General features: G+C 37.0%; 1 protein-coding gene and 1 long non-coding RNA gene across 3 annotated transcripts; one reads left to right on the forward strand and one right to left on the reverse strand.

Annotated features, from left to right (window-relative positions):
• Positions 1-285: 285 nt before the first annotated feature.
• On the reverse strand, positions 286-15,156 carry hic1 (hypermethylated in cancer 1). 2 transcript variants are annotated; one of them, XM_087795164.1, is made up of 2 exons: positions 15,055-15,156; positions 286-8,481 (listed from the first exon to the last, which is right to left on the reverse strand). In XM_087795164.1, exon 2 carries the CDS (start codon positions 8,462-8,464, stop codon positions 6,296-6,298), a length of 2,169 nt encoding a protein of 722 aa, XP_087651290.1. In that variant the 5' UTR covers positions 8,465-8,481; positions 15,055-15,156; the 3' UTR covers positions 286-6,295. The 2 variants fall into 2 exon arrangements, with proteins under 2 accessions (XP_087651290.1, XP_087651289.1); XM_087795163.1 differs by lacking the exon at positions 15,055-15,156 and adding an exon at positions 13,837-14,072.
• Positions 15,033-16,657, forward strand: LOC148076046 (uncharacterized). Its single transcript, XR_015711840.1, has 3 exons — positions 15,033-15,133; positions 15,951-15,997; positions 16,497-16,657. It is a non-coding gene; the product is annotated as an uncharacterized LOC148076046 (long non-coding RNA).
• The last annotated feature ends 514 nt before the right edge of the window (positions 16,658-17,171 follow it).

Raw genomic sequence — 17,171 nt, forward strand, 5'->3', positions numbered from 1 at the left:
ATCCTACAAGCAAACAGTTGTTCTATCTATTACCTCTTGATTAATGCATGTTTCAAAGTCACTTTTTAAAATATTTACACACTATAATGTTTATGACTAGAATCTGCCACCTTGTGTAATGTAATGTCTACATTTTTGGCTTTAGAGCTTTTAAATGTGTGAATATATGTATTGGGGAAAAAAACATTTAAATAATTTCAAATGTAATGAAACACCCAGACAAACAAAAAATAGTGTTATACTGATGTTATACTAGTGATACGAATAAATAGTCTCACACTCATGTTGACTCTTTATATATTTCACTTTATTGCCAAGTTTGATTTGGATTATAGGAACAAATAAAGACATTTTTCACATTGGCTTTCAAGAAAAAAAATATAAAAGCATCAGAAATCAATGACAATGTCAAATCCCACATAGAAAATGTACACAAAATAACTATAAGACATTTTGACATGCAATAAATACATTCAGTTCACTGAAGGTCAATGCTGACATTGAGACGCAGGAACTTCCAAATACTGTTTGGTCTATTTAATTGCTTTTTCGGCATTGGAGCTTTGGTGTATATATATTTTCTTAAATCATAATGTTGTTGTTTTTTTAACCCACCGTAAAGCTTCACAGTTAATTTCTGACGATCCACCATTTTAATCTGTCAGTCATATTCACCTAAACATGTAGTAAAAAAATTATATTTTCCCACAGAGAGGTGTATTAGTGAAACTATAAGAGCAATAGAAAACACGCAATGGATTTGATCAAGGACACAAAAACACTTTTAACTGAACTTGACCAGCATTAAAAAGCCTACTGACTGTTGTGATCCTAATCTTTCACTTCCTGGTGGTGCATTCATGCGCTACTTGTGCTTTTCAAAGAAGAATATAACTGTTTTTGAAGGGAATACTCACAGAGCTTGAGGAAAAGTGTGTTATTATGCATTTTAACAACAATTATATTTTATATAATGCTCTTCTTTTTTGGTTGCTTCTGTCGATGTGTTAGTTGCCATAGCTTTTATTTGTCCTTTATATTAAATGTTATTTTATTTTATTTTTTAATGATAAGTCTCGGAGATTTCATTTTTGTTCTAAAAAAATTAAATATTGCTGATTGTCAATTATAATTAAAAGAAAAGATTTATATAACATTGAAAAAAGGTATATATATTGTTTTAATGTGACTTGAATGAAAATGAGTTGAATACTTTACCAACATAAATATCTGCTGATGGTATGAATTAAACTATATATTGATGATTTAATGTTGAGCGTTCAAACGGGTTCAGGCACTGTGGATTTAAAGGTAAATTGCTGCATGGATCTGTCATGAGGTGCACAGAAAACAGAAGTCATGTAAAGCCAACTAAAACATTAGTCAGATGTAAACTTCATAATAACTCCATGACTAACGCATGTAAACAAAGTAATCCTATGAAATTCTTATTTACAGTTTGTATTAACGTCCCTGAAAACGTGGCTGGTGAAAAGGACAATAGTTTCCTCAATGAAAGTCTTGATCCAGAACAAAAGATTTTTTTTTTCTAATTTAAAAATGCTTCCAAAAGTCTAACACAAACTGTTTCTCTCTCTGGTTCTCTTTACCTCCATCTCAGTGCATGACTTGGCCTGTGCAGCCGGGGCCTACTTCAATTGTGCAATTTCATACATGTTTACTTTACTGGCATCTTTTGGAGCTTATCCCCCCCCCCCTTAAGATTTCCCCTCGCATTATTCTGCATTTCCTCCACCACAATATGCTCCCTTTAATCTCCCTTTGTAAGCGCTTTCTTGGCTCAATGGCCCGAGTACAGCGACGACGTCAGACTCTGCTGTGTTCTGACACATGGCACCAAGTTCTTTTTGGAAATTGATCGCGGTTCAGTGAAAGGGAGAGTAGCCCTGCACGTAAACATTTAGATAACTGTCTTCTTCAGCATGAAAAACAGCTGGAGGTAAGTGGATCACGGGAGAGGAGGGGCACCGGGCGCCAGGGGTCAGCGTGATGAGTGTAAGAGAGAAGGGACAGAGACACGAGCGGCCGGGAAACAGCGTTTCTGAACGAGCCAAGTGCGGAGCGGCTGTGGTGAGAAAGACAAGAGAATATGAAAAGGAGCAAAGTGCCAAAGAAAAAGCAATTGTCAGACTTCTTTGGGATCAGAGGAGTCGTAAAGAATCACAAAACAATGGGTTTTCCAGAAAAGAGAAGTTCAAGGAAATATATTTAAACCAGCTGTTTTTTTTTTTTTTTAAAAAGGCTCTTGAGTGTGTCGTCGCTTTTTCTTGAGCTTCACAGCCGACAGGTGCACAATTTTGTACTACACAAACTAGCTACAACATAAAGTATCCATTTGTGTACGATCATTTGTTTCAGCCAAATATATTTAGAATAAGACACCTCTTTGAATGTAACACATGCTTGGCAACAGGTTATTAAAGCAACATTCTTTAAACCTGCTATTTATTTGATGTTGTTTTTTTCCTTAATAAAATATGGTTCTAGACGATGTAAAGACAATGTATCTGTATTTAAAGATTGACCTTGTATCTCCGTCTGTTTTAGAGACAAGTGCAGAACTCTGCCTAGCAGCATGTGGTGTAGCCCTGTTAACATAGTCCTATATTTAAAAAAATAAAAATAAACACCTTTTTAAGGATTTATAATTTCATGAATAGTCAAACTAGCTCTTAAAAGAGAAAAGGTACCAGTGGCAAAGTGGCGCTGGATCACACTACACAGTAGAAACCGATGTTAGTTACATCTTAACATTGAGTATTTACAGTAAATGCGCCATAAATTCTGATGAATTCTTAATGGAGTGAAACATTCGTTATAGGGTACTATTGCTTAATTTAAATTCTTTAAACTACTACATATCGTCATTTAAATTTTTCACTATTGATAGTTTTCAAATTTGTTAAATGTCAATTATTCTTCTACAATGCTGTACAATTGAAACCCTTAATTACAAAGGTAATGAATAAATAGTTAAAACTATTATTTTATAGGTTTTAGTCTCCTTTATCGGTTCAAAACAATGTTTTTTAAACTACAATTTGTTTTGAAATTAATTTAAAAAAATTAAATATTTATGATAAAGTTAACATTATAAATACATGTAATTTCACAAGTAGATCATGTTTAAAACGTGTATCATTTTCCGGGGGAAAGGAAAGGAAGGAAGAAAAGGATGGAGTCAGTTTGTGAATGGAGAGGTTCAGAAGTACGGACAGACTTTGGTACAGACAATGGCTGCAGCCCACCCTGCTGCGAGCTCCCTGCTCCTCTCCCTCCCTAATGCTCTGTCGCTCTATCTGTGTTTGAGCAGAAACACACGGCACATCCTGCTCAACACAACACTTCAGCCAAAAGTTCCCTTCCTGCTCCTTAGCGATTCTCCCTCACGCCGATGCTATTCCCAGAACGTTTTTCTGTGGACCTCATGAGCCTGAAAAGTCGGCGGACGCACAAACAAGCGAGTTTCCTCCTCTTGTCTGGTGTGGGATCAGATCAGCGCTGGTGGTGAGCGTCTCACAGCTTCTAGCCGGCTCTGATTTACAGTGAAAACATGTTATTTTAATGCTGCGAGCCAGAACGTGTGAATGTACTTCAAATCCTATCAAATTCCCGTGACTGTAGTTTTAACGCTTTTGAGCACAAACAACTCATATTTACAACTGTTATTATTTGCTCAAACTACATCAGAAGAATATTAAAAGTTTTATCGGGTTTTTTAATTACCTTTACACTATCACTGCTAAAAATGTCAAAATTATTTTAAACTTCTTATGAAAGCCATGAACGCACCATCAGTAAATCAGTAAAAATAATTACAAGAATAATGTAATTCAGAATCACAGACTCAATTTTTTTTTAAGTCTATCTTGGTAACTTTTATTTTTTTATTTAATAATGTTATTTAATATTACGCTTTGTTCCAGAATAATTCATCCGATTTTAATAAGAATTATAGAAGTAAATATGGGCAATAGAAAAGCAATGCAAAGTCAGTTGCTCACTCATTATTGTCACCAGGTTATTTTAAAAATAGAAACTTTATTTATAACAGCAACTGCATAAAACTAGACGATCTTATCAGAATTCATCCCAGGAAAAAAAAAAAAAATGATCTGGCTTATGGGCACAGGAATGAAAAATAAACTAGTTTTAAATGAAAACGTGAAAGTGTGGTCGTGTCCTCAATTTGATTAAAAACAAACATCAATGCCGACACAGTGGTGGATATAAATTCACAAGTAGAAATTCAAGACAATATTAAAATAACCCCTTAAGCCTTATGTTACAAAAATAGAAGTGGTCAGACCAACACATGCCTCCTTGAGGACAAGACAAGTATACCGCATATAAAAAAAATTGGTAAAACATAATATTAAATGTCATATTTCTTGCATAAAATTGAAGCAAGAAGTGTATAAACACAGAATAACCACAGGTTGAATTCACAAGGCATGTGTGTACGTATGTGCATGTGTGTGTACTTAAGCATAGCATCCCCACGCTGGGTTTAGTCCTGAGGTAAGCACCAGTTAAATCTGTGCTGCTTTCCTTTAAAATTAGAATGAAGACTAAAAAACACAAAGTCGAGAATCAAAGCCCTTATTATTATAATTGTAACAAAAAAAGGTTTGGAACATTTTCTCCTCTTCACAACTATCACAGTGTATTTATGGCTTCTCTCTTCACATTCACCGTATGAGGTTGGCATTGGCACTATAGTGGTAAGACATTTTTCATCTGAAGTAAAAGAAAAAAAAAAAGAAGAAAAAAATCTTTGGAATAAAGTATTCATTAAAAAAATGTGCATTTAACCCAAACGTATGCGTCTCTTGCCTGACACAGAAATATGTCATTTTTTATTTCCGTCTTTGACACACGAGGGGAAGTTAGCCGGGGTTCAGACGGGCCGCTAATAAGGGGACGAGATGGCAGGCATGAAATGAGACACGCGGCCAGAGAGCAGTGAGAATCGTCGAGGAGTAAGTGAGATTTTACAGGGATTACTGAAGCCCAGCTGGCCAATAATGTTCTCTTGCAGCGCTGAGCTACAAGTTCTTTTTACGCCGATACCTCAGACAGATAAAAGTCTTAAAAGGTCAAGATATGCGCTGCGATATTAGAATCTGGATTTAAATTCTAACAGACATATATACTCAAGTATAAGGATTACTTGAAACACTTTAAATCCACTTGTAAAGTTCAGGATGTTACATTTTTTGTTTGTTAAATTAACAGGGGGGTGAATTTTGGAGTAACACTCTTTGTTTAGTTGAGGTTGGAAAGAGAATACATCAGTACCGCTTTTAGGTATTTAAGGGAAACACTGCACTCACTTTGGCTTGTCAACAGTAGCAGGGTTGCCAGACTTGCAGGGGAGTGGGGTCAAATGTGAAGGAGCAGAGGTCTACTGTGGCATCTGACTGCTGCCTCTATGATTAATCATCATATGGAGAATCTTTTACTTGTAGAAAACGACGGACTGCTGTTTAACTTTAATTCTAAGGGAATCATTTGTCCACACCATGCCATGTCTGTGTTTGCAATTCTGTCCTGGATATGACATCACAGAGACATTCCTGCCTGTGCAACAGAAGTGTTCAAATTCAGAGCTTTAAAGCTAAAGCAGAGGCGGCGACCATTACTGTCACATGGCTTCCAAAAATATGGAGAATAAAAGACAGAGGAAAGTTTACCAAAAGGCAAATGCTGTAATCATTCAGTCATCCCTTGTAAATCATGCACATGATGTGGAGAGCTGAAGAGTTCGATACATAAATTGTCCAGACGCCTGAACACAAAATCCTTCCATTATTTTTTTAACCTCCAGAAAAGTTTGGCATTGATTTCCCTCTGAAAAAAAAACAACCTTGAATTCTATTCATTTCATGTACAAAGCTGTGATTTCAAAGGAACCTGAAGTCTCTTGATGGATCGAGATATTAAACAGAAATAAATAAAATAAATTTAGTTTCAGAATTTTTTGCTTTGGCTCAATGGCTGGTATTTAGTAAATGGTCATTTGCATAAAAAACATAAATAGTAAGTGTCTCTTGGTCACATAATAGCACAGTGCTCCTTAATCAAGGGTCATTAAATGCATAGAAAAGGCACTAAGAAACATTTTGGTGTTCTTTTGCAGACCAGTTCCCTGGCCTCAGTCTGAGGTGCAGAGGAGATTGTGAATTGAGGTTAATGGCTTTTGAATACTGCATTTTTCTTGTGTGTGCGCACCAACCTAATGGCGATTGCTATATACACAGGTCTGGTGGTCTTAGCTCGGGGAGAAGCGGTCAATGGTGCGGCCTTCGGACAGAGCCTGTGGAGGAGGCAGGGGTTGGCCAAGGACATCCATCTTGTCGTGGTTCAGGCCAAGGTGCTCAGAGGCCAGTTTGGATAGAGGGTAAAGGCTTTCCATGACCTTTGCATCCACCAGTTGCTGCTGTGCCTGAATAAGAAGTTCATTTGTATTCTCTTGCTTCAGCCCCAAGTGCTCCGCCGTGTACTTGCTCAGAGGATAAATACCCTCAGAATAATCAAGCTTTAGCTTTCCTTCTGTGTTCAGACCTCCTGTTGTCCCACCATTGGTGTGCATCTTCATGTGACTGATGAGGTTGCGTTGCTGAGCGAACTTTCCTCCGCATACTTGACATTCATATGGCTTTTCTCCAGAGTGGATGCGCATGTGCTCAGTGAGACGGTACTGGCGGGTAAAGCGCATGCCACACGACTCGCATGCGAAAGGCTTGAGCCCCAAGTGGCTGCGCATGTGTCGTGTCATTGTGCCCCTTTGTGTGAACTTTTTGCCACAGATGCTGCAGGGGTAGGGCCGTGTTAGCCAGTGCGTCTTCTCGTGTTGTCGCAAAGTAGCTGGATCTTTGTAGGACTTCTCACAAGAGGAGCAACGGTAGGGACGTATGATCTCTCCAATGCCACCCGAATTCAGGCTGTGGTTGGTTTTCGATTCGAGGTGGGACAGACTGTTTAAGCTGTTGCTGTTGTTCAAGCTTCCATAACCATTTGTGTTACTTGCAATGCTTTTGGTGTTGTTATTGCCGGTTCCTAAGTCTCCACCTGTGTTTCCGTACAACTCTTCTTCTGTGTGAGTCTCCACGTGTGCATTGAGCTGCTCAGAGGTTGGAAAGCCTTTGTCACAGGGAATACAAACATATAAATTGTCCCCAAAACTCTCTGGCTCATAAGGCATGTGAAATCGGCCTATTGGCCCCGACGGTGATGGGCGGCCTTCACTACTACCAGTCTCCTCTGTGCCGGATCCACTCTTGTCCTCGGCCCCTTCACTTTCTTCCTTATGGTGATTTCTGTTTGCACCCCCTTCCTCTTCATCCTCATCATCATCTTCATCTTCTGCTGTATATGACAAAGGCTCATGTTTCACCCAGCGATAGATGTTGCCAGTCTGTACACCTTCTGTGGGGGTTTCAGGGCTGGTGGGACAAGGGAAGCGGTCTGTTCCCTGTGGGCCTGATCGATGATGGTGCGGGGTTCCAAACTGCTGGTTTAGATGTGGAAATTGTGGGGGGGTGAGATGTCCTCTATGATCTGTTGTGTCCATCTTTTCTGAATTGTAGCCCCTAGCATTTGTTCCCTGCATGGGACTATTATGACCACTCAGACGGCCATCTTGTTCATCTCCATTGTGAGTACTGGCCAAGTGGGACTGGGAGTGTGCATGCTGAGACTGGGAGTTAGGACTCTTCTTGGAGAGATCAAGGCCATAGTTGGGGGAACAGTTTCTCTCAGTAAGGGACTGGCGAAGGCTAAGTTGGGCAGGTAGAGTACACTGCAGGGAGGGGAACAACTGAGAGCCCTGGTTGGATGTCGGAGCATACAGTTCCCCAGGATGGATGGCTAGGCGGTGAGGAATGAGGTCCTCAAGTGGCGAGGGTCTTGGCAAGTGGTTATTCATGAGTCCTCCAGGTGGACATGGCTGAATGACAGGGGCAGAGACTCGATATCTGCCACCAGTGCCTAACCCTAATGGATTTGGACCCATCTTGGAAAAAGGCAAATATGAGTTGCCAGTACGAGGCGGGTACTTTCCATTTCTTTTCAGCTTCTTTTTGCACACAGCCACTAAGTCAATCAGCTGAAGGTAGCTGGCTGCTGCTAAAACAGCACCAAGATTTGGCTCATTGGGTGAGGTGGGGTCTCCCTCACTTAGGCGACCTGTGTAGATGTAATCCAAAATGACCCTGAAGACTCCTGGACTCACCATCTCGTGGTCAAGGTTGATTAGATTGTCGTGGACCACCAGTGACTTCAGGTAGAGACTGCTGGCAGCCAGAATGTTTTTGTGAGCTCTGAAGAGGGCATTCTGCACCACGATGATGACGTCGCACAAGAAGCCTTTGGTGCGTTGGCTGTTGAGCTGAAGAAGGAGATCCCTAGCATGACTTGGTACTTCCATTGCATCCAGCATCGTCTTCAATCCAACACCTGCAACAACAGATAATTCATATATTAATATTTCCAGAAACTTAAACCCGGCACAAAACTTTACTTCCAAGATCATGGTTTCATTATTTCAATTCCCAAAGGGTTCATTAAGAGATCAACTCACCATTGACTTTCTTTCTCTATTATATATAGTTATTTACATGCATTTACAACATTTTCATTTTTTATCATTAGGCTTACTGTAGCAAAGAAACCATACTAAGTGACTTAGAAGCCACTAATTTTTTTGTCAACCATAGAACCAAAATATCTGCACATGTTTACACCTCAAATGCAATTATATAACTCATAATACTCCTTGTTGACACATTATCATGTTTAACTAAATCCAACACAAACACTTCTACTCCTACTTGGATTTCCTAAAGCCCTGGAGCAGTTTCCAATGTGGCTAGAATTCATGCAGATCCTCTGAAGTGTAAAAGACTATTCATTCGATGTGTCTTTTAAGATGGAAATCTCTCCGACCATTTAAGTCTTAAGTGGTTAATGGCAATTCAACAAGAAAATGTCCAAAATAAGTCCAAAACAAACTTGGTAAAACAGGAAAAAAGGCAAAGGGAAAATAAGTGTTATGTTCAATGTTTGAAGAAAGTTGTCAGTAAAGTTTAAGATTTGTTTTTGTTATTAATATCAAACAGCAACTACTTGATTCTGATGTACATGCAAAAATATTGTTTTAGCTTTGTGGAAGTCTTGTAAAAATAACATTTTTTTTACTAATGTTGGAATTCAAAACCTACAAAGGACATTACAGGTCTCTGGGAGCATGTGAACACAAGGTTTGCTGTTGTCACTAATATACTGATTTCAACTCTTGTGCATGTACTAGAATTCAATTTCAAGATAGAGTTAAACAAATAAACATAAAAGCTAAGATACCATAGTTATCTCAAGGCCGTAGTAACCAGTTTTAACCAGTTTACCAAAGGTTTCAATTACTACAGAACCAAACCTCTGTAATAAAACACGAGAGTCTTGCGTCGGTAAGGTTGGCTCATGACTAAATTAATTCAATATTTTAAAACATGCTGTCTAGTATTCATAGAAAACATTAATTCATTATAATGTTTTTTATTAAAACAATCTTTTGCCAGTGGAAGTTTTATCATGATGAATAATCTGTCTTTTAGGGAAAAAAAATAAAACAGTTATAATTTATTTCTTCCTTATTTAGGTTCAGGAAAAGTTAATTATGGGACAAGGAACAGAACATTTAATGTTGGTGGTGTATTGGCACTTAATCCCAGAATTAGGAAGGTTGTAAAGCCACTTGTACGATGTCTGAATTCTACTGCTTGTGTACCATGTTCCATTTAGAGGTAGAAATAAATGGAAAATCTGACTTTATATTACAGGATATCATTTTACAACTTAAATAAATCACGTTTCTGTGATAATATGGTGACAAATGTTAATTCAGTCGATAATTCCACATGCTTTTATAGTTGCCAGAATGAGATCACTGAGTACTAACTCTATACAGTAAATAATGCTAAGCTATCATTACTGACTCCTTTTTGCCACGTGCAAATACAATTCTTGAATCAAAGAAGTTTTGATTTCGATTTCGATATTTAAGATTCATTTTGTGCTTCTATTTATATGTAAAGTGAGCTCCTTGTCGAAATTATGTGCTTTTCCTGTTTTGTGTTATCTGGCTGAATGTCTTGGAAACTGTAACTTTGATTAAACACAGTCCTCGAAGTGTCATTAAAAGGAAACTAATGGGTTGATTTAAGTGTCTCTTAAATTACTCTTTTGTACTCATCAGTATGTGTCTGTTTGTAAAAGAAACCTCTCTTTTCATTGAAAGATTTACCTTAGAAAACGTGTTTAAGCCCAGCCCACAAAAAGTAAGCTTCATTTTTCTTGACATTAAATCTTGTTTACCATAACCACACCCACTCTGCTGTGATTGATTAAACATTAAGGTTTGTAATTGCACGTCATCAATCCTGAAAGACACCACCTCAAAGGGACTCGTTGTATAAACAAAGCGTGAAAGAGTGAAGCCTATTATAACGTCATAATGGACTCCACTCTCGTAACCTCTCGTTCATCAAGAATTCAGACTAGGGGAAACTTTATAAAGTAATAACTTCAAAACATCATCATGATGAGGGACTAACTGCATCTTGCAGAGGAAGACTTTAACATTTGAAACTTAATTTTAAATGATCCAGTGTTCATGAATGTGTGCGTGATTCTTGAAATATTTTGGTAGTGGTGTTCAATTTAAGGAGTGAACTTGAACAAGCACAGGCTGTCAGATTGATGTGTGGGAAGCATACACGGCGGCAACTCAGTCGCTTGTGAACTCTTGCAAAAGGTGAGCACTTTCGATGGTTTTCTCATCAACCTGAAATCTGATTCCCCACATTCACTTCCTCTGCAGGCGAAGGAACATGAGCCAAATCTAGAGAAACACAGATGTATATATTTTGTAACTGCTTGCTTCCTGATAAACAAGGCCAGAAGTTGTGAGCAAAGTTTTAAACAAAGCGAGAGATGACTCCTGCAGTGTGATGAAGAGCAGGTATAAACCTGAACTGAAGCGGATACATCCAAACAGAGATACCAGCTATTATTCCACACACAGTCATATAAGGAACGCTGAAGCCGCTGCATCTTAATCATGTCAAAGTGTTCCATTGACGTGCAAGATATTTGTCTCACGCACACACACACCAGTCCTTCAATATCAACACTAATTGTTTCAATGAACGACAAATACACTGCAACTTAGAAACATGATGCATTGTTCAGTGGCATCTGAGGTTAGTTTACTTATTAGATTAAACGGTTAAAACGGTCGCAGAAGATTGAAGCTCACTGATGGGAAACAAGCAACTTAATGAATATCATCATCATCATCGTCATTGTTTATGCCATGTAACTTGCAAGTACAAGAAAACAAGGCATACTTCTGGTCACTTTGAATATGAGCAGCCAAAACATGTGAGATTTGCTAGAGGCTGAAGCTTACATTTAAGTTAATAAAGTTAATTTAAATGAAGGTATTAGATTTATAACTTAAAACATCTCGTAATTATTCAAAGAAAGAAACGTGAGTATTCTGTCTTTGACAGCAAAGAGAGGATACTCTCGTTTTCTTTGTGTTAGAATGAGTTCTCATTGGTCTTTTTAATTTAAATCAATTAACCAATTTTTTTTTTTTGTTTATTTGGACATTTAAATTATTCCAAATACAGTTCAATATAATAATGATGATGGCATTTTAATGAAACATATTTATTAATTTACTGCGGGATAAACTCTCTGAAGTTGGACTACTTTAAGATCTTTTAATAAGCGTTTAAATTAATTAGCCTTTACTTTTTATTAAAAGACAATTGTGTACAGTAAAGAAAATACAATTCATGATCTGAATTGAGTGTATTATAATAAAATAATGAATAACGTATTAGGTGTTTTATCTTTCAAAAGATAATAAAACAAAACATATATTTAATTTCATCTGTGCGTCGAGATGTGATTTTATTTACAAATACATGGTACATGTCCGCAATATTTTACTGAAATATCTTGAAAATTTGTGAATGTTTGGAAAAATAAAATCTATTTCGAATAGACAAAAAGATAATGTGACTTTACGCATTTAACTATTAAAGACAATGCAAATCTATAAATACAAAGTCTGGAATAAAAAACAATTAAACAACAAATAAAATTGAGGGTTACAAAAAAAATGTAGAGTACTTGGAGAAAAAAAAGAATGTTTTAAATGTACAGTAAGTGAAATTATATTTGATAACAACTTCATACTTAACATCTGCTTTCTGTTTATCGCTAATTTGTGTTCGTGTAAGATAGTTTATAATGTAGTGGACCAATATATTGTATACAATACAATATACAATGAATTTTCTACGTCTTACAAAACACTTAATTTTAATATTTATTCATTTTAATCAAAAGTCACCAGTCGCACACACACACACACACACACACACACACACACAGATGCAAATACAGATTTGCTCTTCAGATCCATATGTGGAAGTCGGACATAATAAATTCAAGCATTTAGCACAGACTACCCACTAATAATGGCTCAGATGTTCAGAGAAGTCGTGTCTAAAATATTAACTTGCATGTTTGTCTTAAGATACGTGTAGTTGTGATCATAGTAAAGTCTGGGTCAAATTAGCAACTCTAGACTAACTACACAAAAATGAATTGGTTATTCTGATCAACATCAGTCGGCTGACAAAAACCGAACAAAAGCAGAGAGTTGCATGAAATTGTGTCAATCTGTAAAGCATCTATGAATTCCCTGGAACTTCACTCAGATACTAGTGATGGTTAAAAAGATACGGATACAATTTCAAATGATGTCAGCCCTTTCACCAACAAACCTGAACATTTCATTATAATAATGCTACTTGTTAACCAGATTCAAAGCACACCGAGTACCACTACTTTTTGTTAATTTACCTAACGACAGAAATTAGCTATGATGGCTGCTTTAATTATTCACATTAATTTTATTATTAACGTTTATGAGTTTCAATAAAAAAGTGAAAAGCGAAGTGGTTTGTTAAATAAAAGAAGACAAAATTCTCTTGCGCCATTAAAACCAGGAGAAACACAAACAAGTAAAGTAGATAACTAAATATATATTTTCTAAAATTAATTTAAGAGGGATATGGGGAAATCAAATTATAAATAACAATATAGTTTCTATTATATAAAATAAATTGATCAATTCATATTTAATATAATATATTTTGCTGTACATTTAAAAAAGTTTTTTCTGAACACATTGTGTATTTAGATAATTCTACAACTGAACTGAATTAAAAGTTATAATGAGTTAGAGTTTAAGTTATCAATTATTTTATTTTTTATAAATTATTGTTTTACTGGTTGATGCAAACTGGCCATGCTCACAGTGTGTGTCATAGTATACTAAATCCGAAATATTACTTTTATATGATTCAGTTCAGATAATTCATAGTACGATATAATATTGTGTTTTGCGTTCATCTGCGCAAAAAATTCTGAAACGCAAAACGTAAGGTGGATCAAAACAGATGTTACTTACAGCGCTTTCCGAACATGTCAACATCATCTCTTTTTTATCACTATAAAGAAGCGTTTAAAGAAAAATATATTTACTCAAATAAACCGTAGTCAAGTTTCAAAATAAAAGCAGTGTTATTAAACAACGCACTTGAGCTTCATGGGATAAATGTGTTAGAATCGGAGTTTTCTCTCAATTGTAATGTTAAAAATCCTTCATTGATGGAATGGAAAGTGTGTTTCGCTCGCAGAAGAAGCGGGGTCATGGCGTGGTTCGGGTCTTACCTGCATGCCCGATGTCCTCTGCCATCCGATCTAAGTCTCCCTTAATGATCATCTCAGCAGCCTCCAGCTCTCATATCTGACGTTCCAGCATCGAACTGCCAGCCTCCTAAAAACCATGCCAGTTTTCCGAGCGCGTCTGCCAGCTCTTTTTTTTTTTAAAGGATTATTAATTGATATGAATTTCTTGTCGCTGCTCAGGTCCGTCCTCCCACCCACTCGTTCGTCCCTCCCTTTCTCCTTCCCTTCTATATTAAAAAAATACGAACCAGCAACCTCCGTTTTTTTTTTTTTGTTTTTGTTTTTTCTTTCCTTGTAGTAATTTCCTCGGCTATTTTGGAGCTGGAGCACAGGGGAGATAATGGAGCCTCTGTGAGCTCTAAGTGTTTTAGCGCCCCGTGTGATCACTGTCAGTCTATAATAAAAGGAAAAGGTAAAATTGAGGGCAGGAACTTGGGCTGACCCTGACTTGAACTTCTCGACACATCGGCTTAAAGAGACAGACGACGTTTGTTTTCCACAAACATGATGCACATTCTTTCAAGGAAGAAAGAATACACTCGTAGGAACTTGATACGATCTGTAACGTCCTAGTTCTGTAAATGTATATTTCTTAATAATCAAGTTCATGATTGTTGGAAAAATTAAAATAAAAATCATTGAATGTAAATACAAACACAGAAAATCTTTCTTTGCATCACATTTGCAAATAACAATTATTGTACGTTTATTACGATTGTTATTGTAGTGTTTATCCTCCGTCTATTGAGAAGTGATATTTTTTGTGTTGTCCTAAAGACAATAAGAGTACACTTGATGAAGTTTCTAATAATTTTCTTTGAACCAGAGAGGTATATTTATGGATTTTAAAGGGTTAAAGTGAAATAATTGTGGCTATGATAACAATGCTATTTATCTGTATTGCTAGCATCAGGTCACCTGTCATTAAGATATTATAATTGCTTTAGAAATTTAAAAAAAAACAATAAGTATTTTATCTGTAATATATTAAAATGTATCTTTAATTATTTTCCATTAGTTTCACTGATGCATTTTTAAAATGTTTCACTGCTGTTTTTTTCCTGGAAATAATTGAGATCGTTTCAGAAAAAATAAATAAAAACATTTTAATAGGATTTTCAGGTTCTCTCTCAAGCTTTCGACTTCTCTGAAGTAACCCAGTCGGTTCCGACACGATCCGAGCAGGACCGGAGCGCTTACCTCGGACTCATCTCTGGAACCTCTGCCGTCTCTCCTCCACCGAAGCTCCGCCGTTTTCTCCCGAACTTCTCTTCCCCCGGTACGTCTCTACTCGTCTGCTTTACTCCTCCATAGACATGATTTCTCGCACGTTGGGGAGTCCTGACACCTCGCACTGAAAGTTCGGTTCCGCAGGAGGCGAACTCGCCGGTCGACTTAATGCGCATCGCGCGACACCTACCGGTGACAATGGGAACTTCCCAAAACTACACCAAGCTTCTCTCAACGTGGGGGAGCCTTGGTTCTACCCCGAGCCTCTCCCAGATGGCCAAGCTTCTAGAGTCCAGTTACATTGCAGGGAATTTTCTTCTGTCTTCAGTTTTTTGGTTTAGCTTGTAAACAAATGTGAAAATAGTAAATCATCAAGAGCTTTTTCTTTTTACTCAGCTGTCTTCAGTAGGAACGACAGCTTACTCTTGAGTTCAAATTGCTTTGTCTTTCTCAGTTATATTCAATAAATATATTTGTATCCCCATTTTTAATGTCAATCTTAGATCAAGGCTTTTGATTAGTATAACATTATTTTAAAAATTGTTCCACGGTTGCACTAGTATCTGATTATATTCAATCCAATTCAAATGTATTTAAAGTGTCATATCATAACAAAAGTTATCTCAAGACACTGTACAGTTAAAGTAAGACTATATTCATATTCATCCAGTGTATATTTGAGCACTATCACAAAAACTGGAAAAGTGTTTCAGTTTATGATATTTAATATAATGTATTTCTTAATATATCCACCTGCTGTATTTTTAACAAAAGTGAATGTTTTTTGTTTGTTTTTTTAAGGATGTGGAATCCTGCAGCTTGAGCAGAGTCACGTTTGAAAGTGATGATCTCTTCTTCCTCTTCAGGTTATCTGATATCAACCTGCTGGTGTTTCACCGAAGGGAACTTGAAGGTATTGTGTCCCACTTCCATGTTCTGATGATGAACTGCCGATAACCTCAGGCCAAGTGAGAAGACATCTCGGTGAAGAATAGACGTGCCCCGTGCTTGCTTTGTATTTGATGTTTATAAATAGATTTGTTTGAAATTAAAATTCACTTAGTCGCTGAAATGATGATGATGGCAGTGGTTCAAACATTGAAGAGCAGACAATGATTTATATTTGTATCCATCTGTACAGACTTAGAAATATCCGTAAGTTAAATTTTAATATGTTGCGATAACAAACTATATTCCATTTTAAAATATGTTTGAACCTTTATGTGCTCTTAAACAAACACACCCACACACATCTACTTGTACACATATTTCCATATGATATACTAAATAAATATTTATGTGATTGTATTTGTATAATTTGTTGAAAAGCTATTGGAATTGTACACATTTAACCTTTTTCTTTTTTAAGTTATTTTAACTCCTTCCGCTTCCTTGGCACCACAATCTTGCAGGACCTCAAGCGGGAGTAGACCATCAGCTCCCTCACCAAGAATGCCCAGCAGAGGATGTTCAACTGAAAAAAACATGTCTGACGACTGAGATGCTTGGTGCAGTTTTACACAGCCATCATCGAGTCCATCCTCACCTTATCCAGGTGATATGCCAGCGCCACCACCAGGGACAAAGCCAGACTGCAGTGCATTGTGCACACAGTTGAAAAGGTGATCGGCTGTAAACTACCATCTCTTCAAGACCTGTATGTCTCCAGGACCCGGAGACGTGCAGGTCGGATCACAGCCGACCCTTCTGACCCTGGTCACTGACTCTTCACACGTCTGCCATCAGGCAGGAGACTGCGTTCAATCAGGACCAGAACCTCTCGCCACAAAAATTCCTTCTTCCCCTCTGCAATAAGACTTATGAGTACAAACCTGTTTTAATCGTCTGCACTTCCACAACTGGACTTTGCAAATAGCCAAATTGTAAATGTTATTGTATTAGGTTTATAGCTTAATGTTTGATGTTGCACAATTGACCAAAGAAAATTCCTAATTAGTTGACCCTCTTCACTAATAATGGCAATAAATATTTCTGATTCTGATTTATGTAATACAAATATCATGTGTGCTGATGGTGAAAATCATTAAATATGCTTTGCATTTAATCTTTATTTTTTCATTCTTTAT

Source organism: Callionymus lyra, chromosome 7, assembly GCF_982586985.1.
Source record: "Callionymus lyra chromosome 7, fCalLyr1.hap1.1, whole genome shotgun sequence".
In the NCBI taxonomy this organism is placed as follows: Eukaryota; Metazoa; Chordata; class Actinopteri; order Syngnathiformes; family Callionymidae; genus Callionymus; species Callionymus lyra.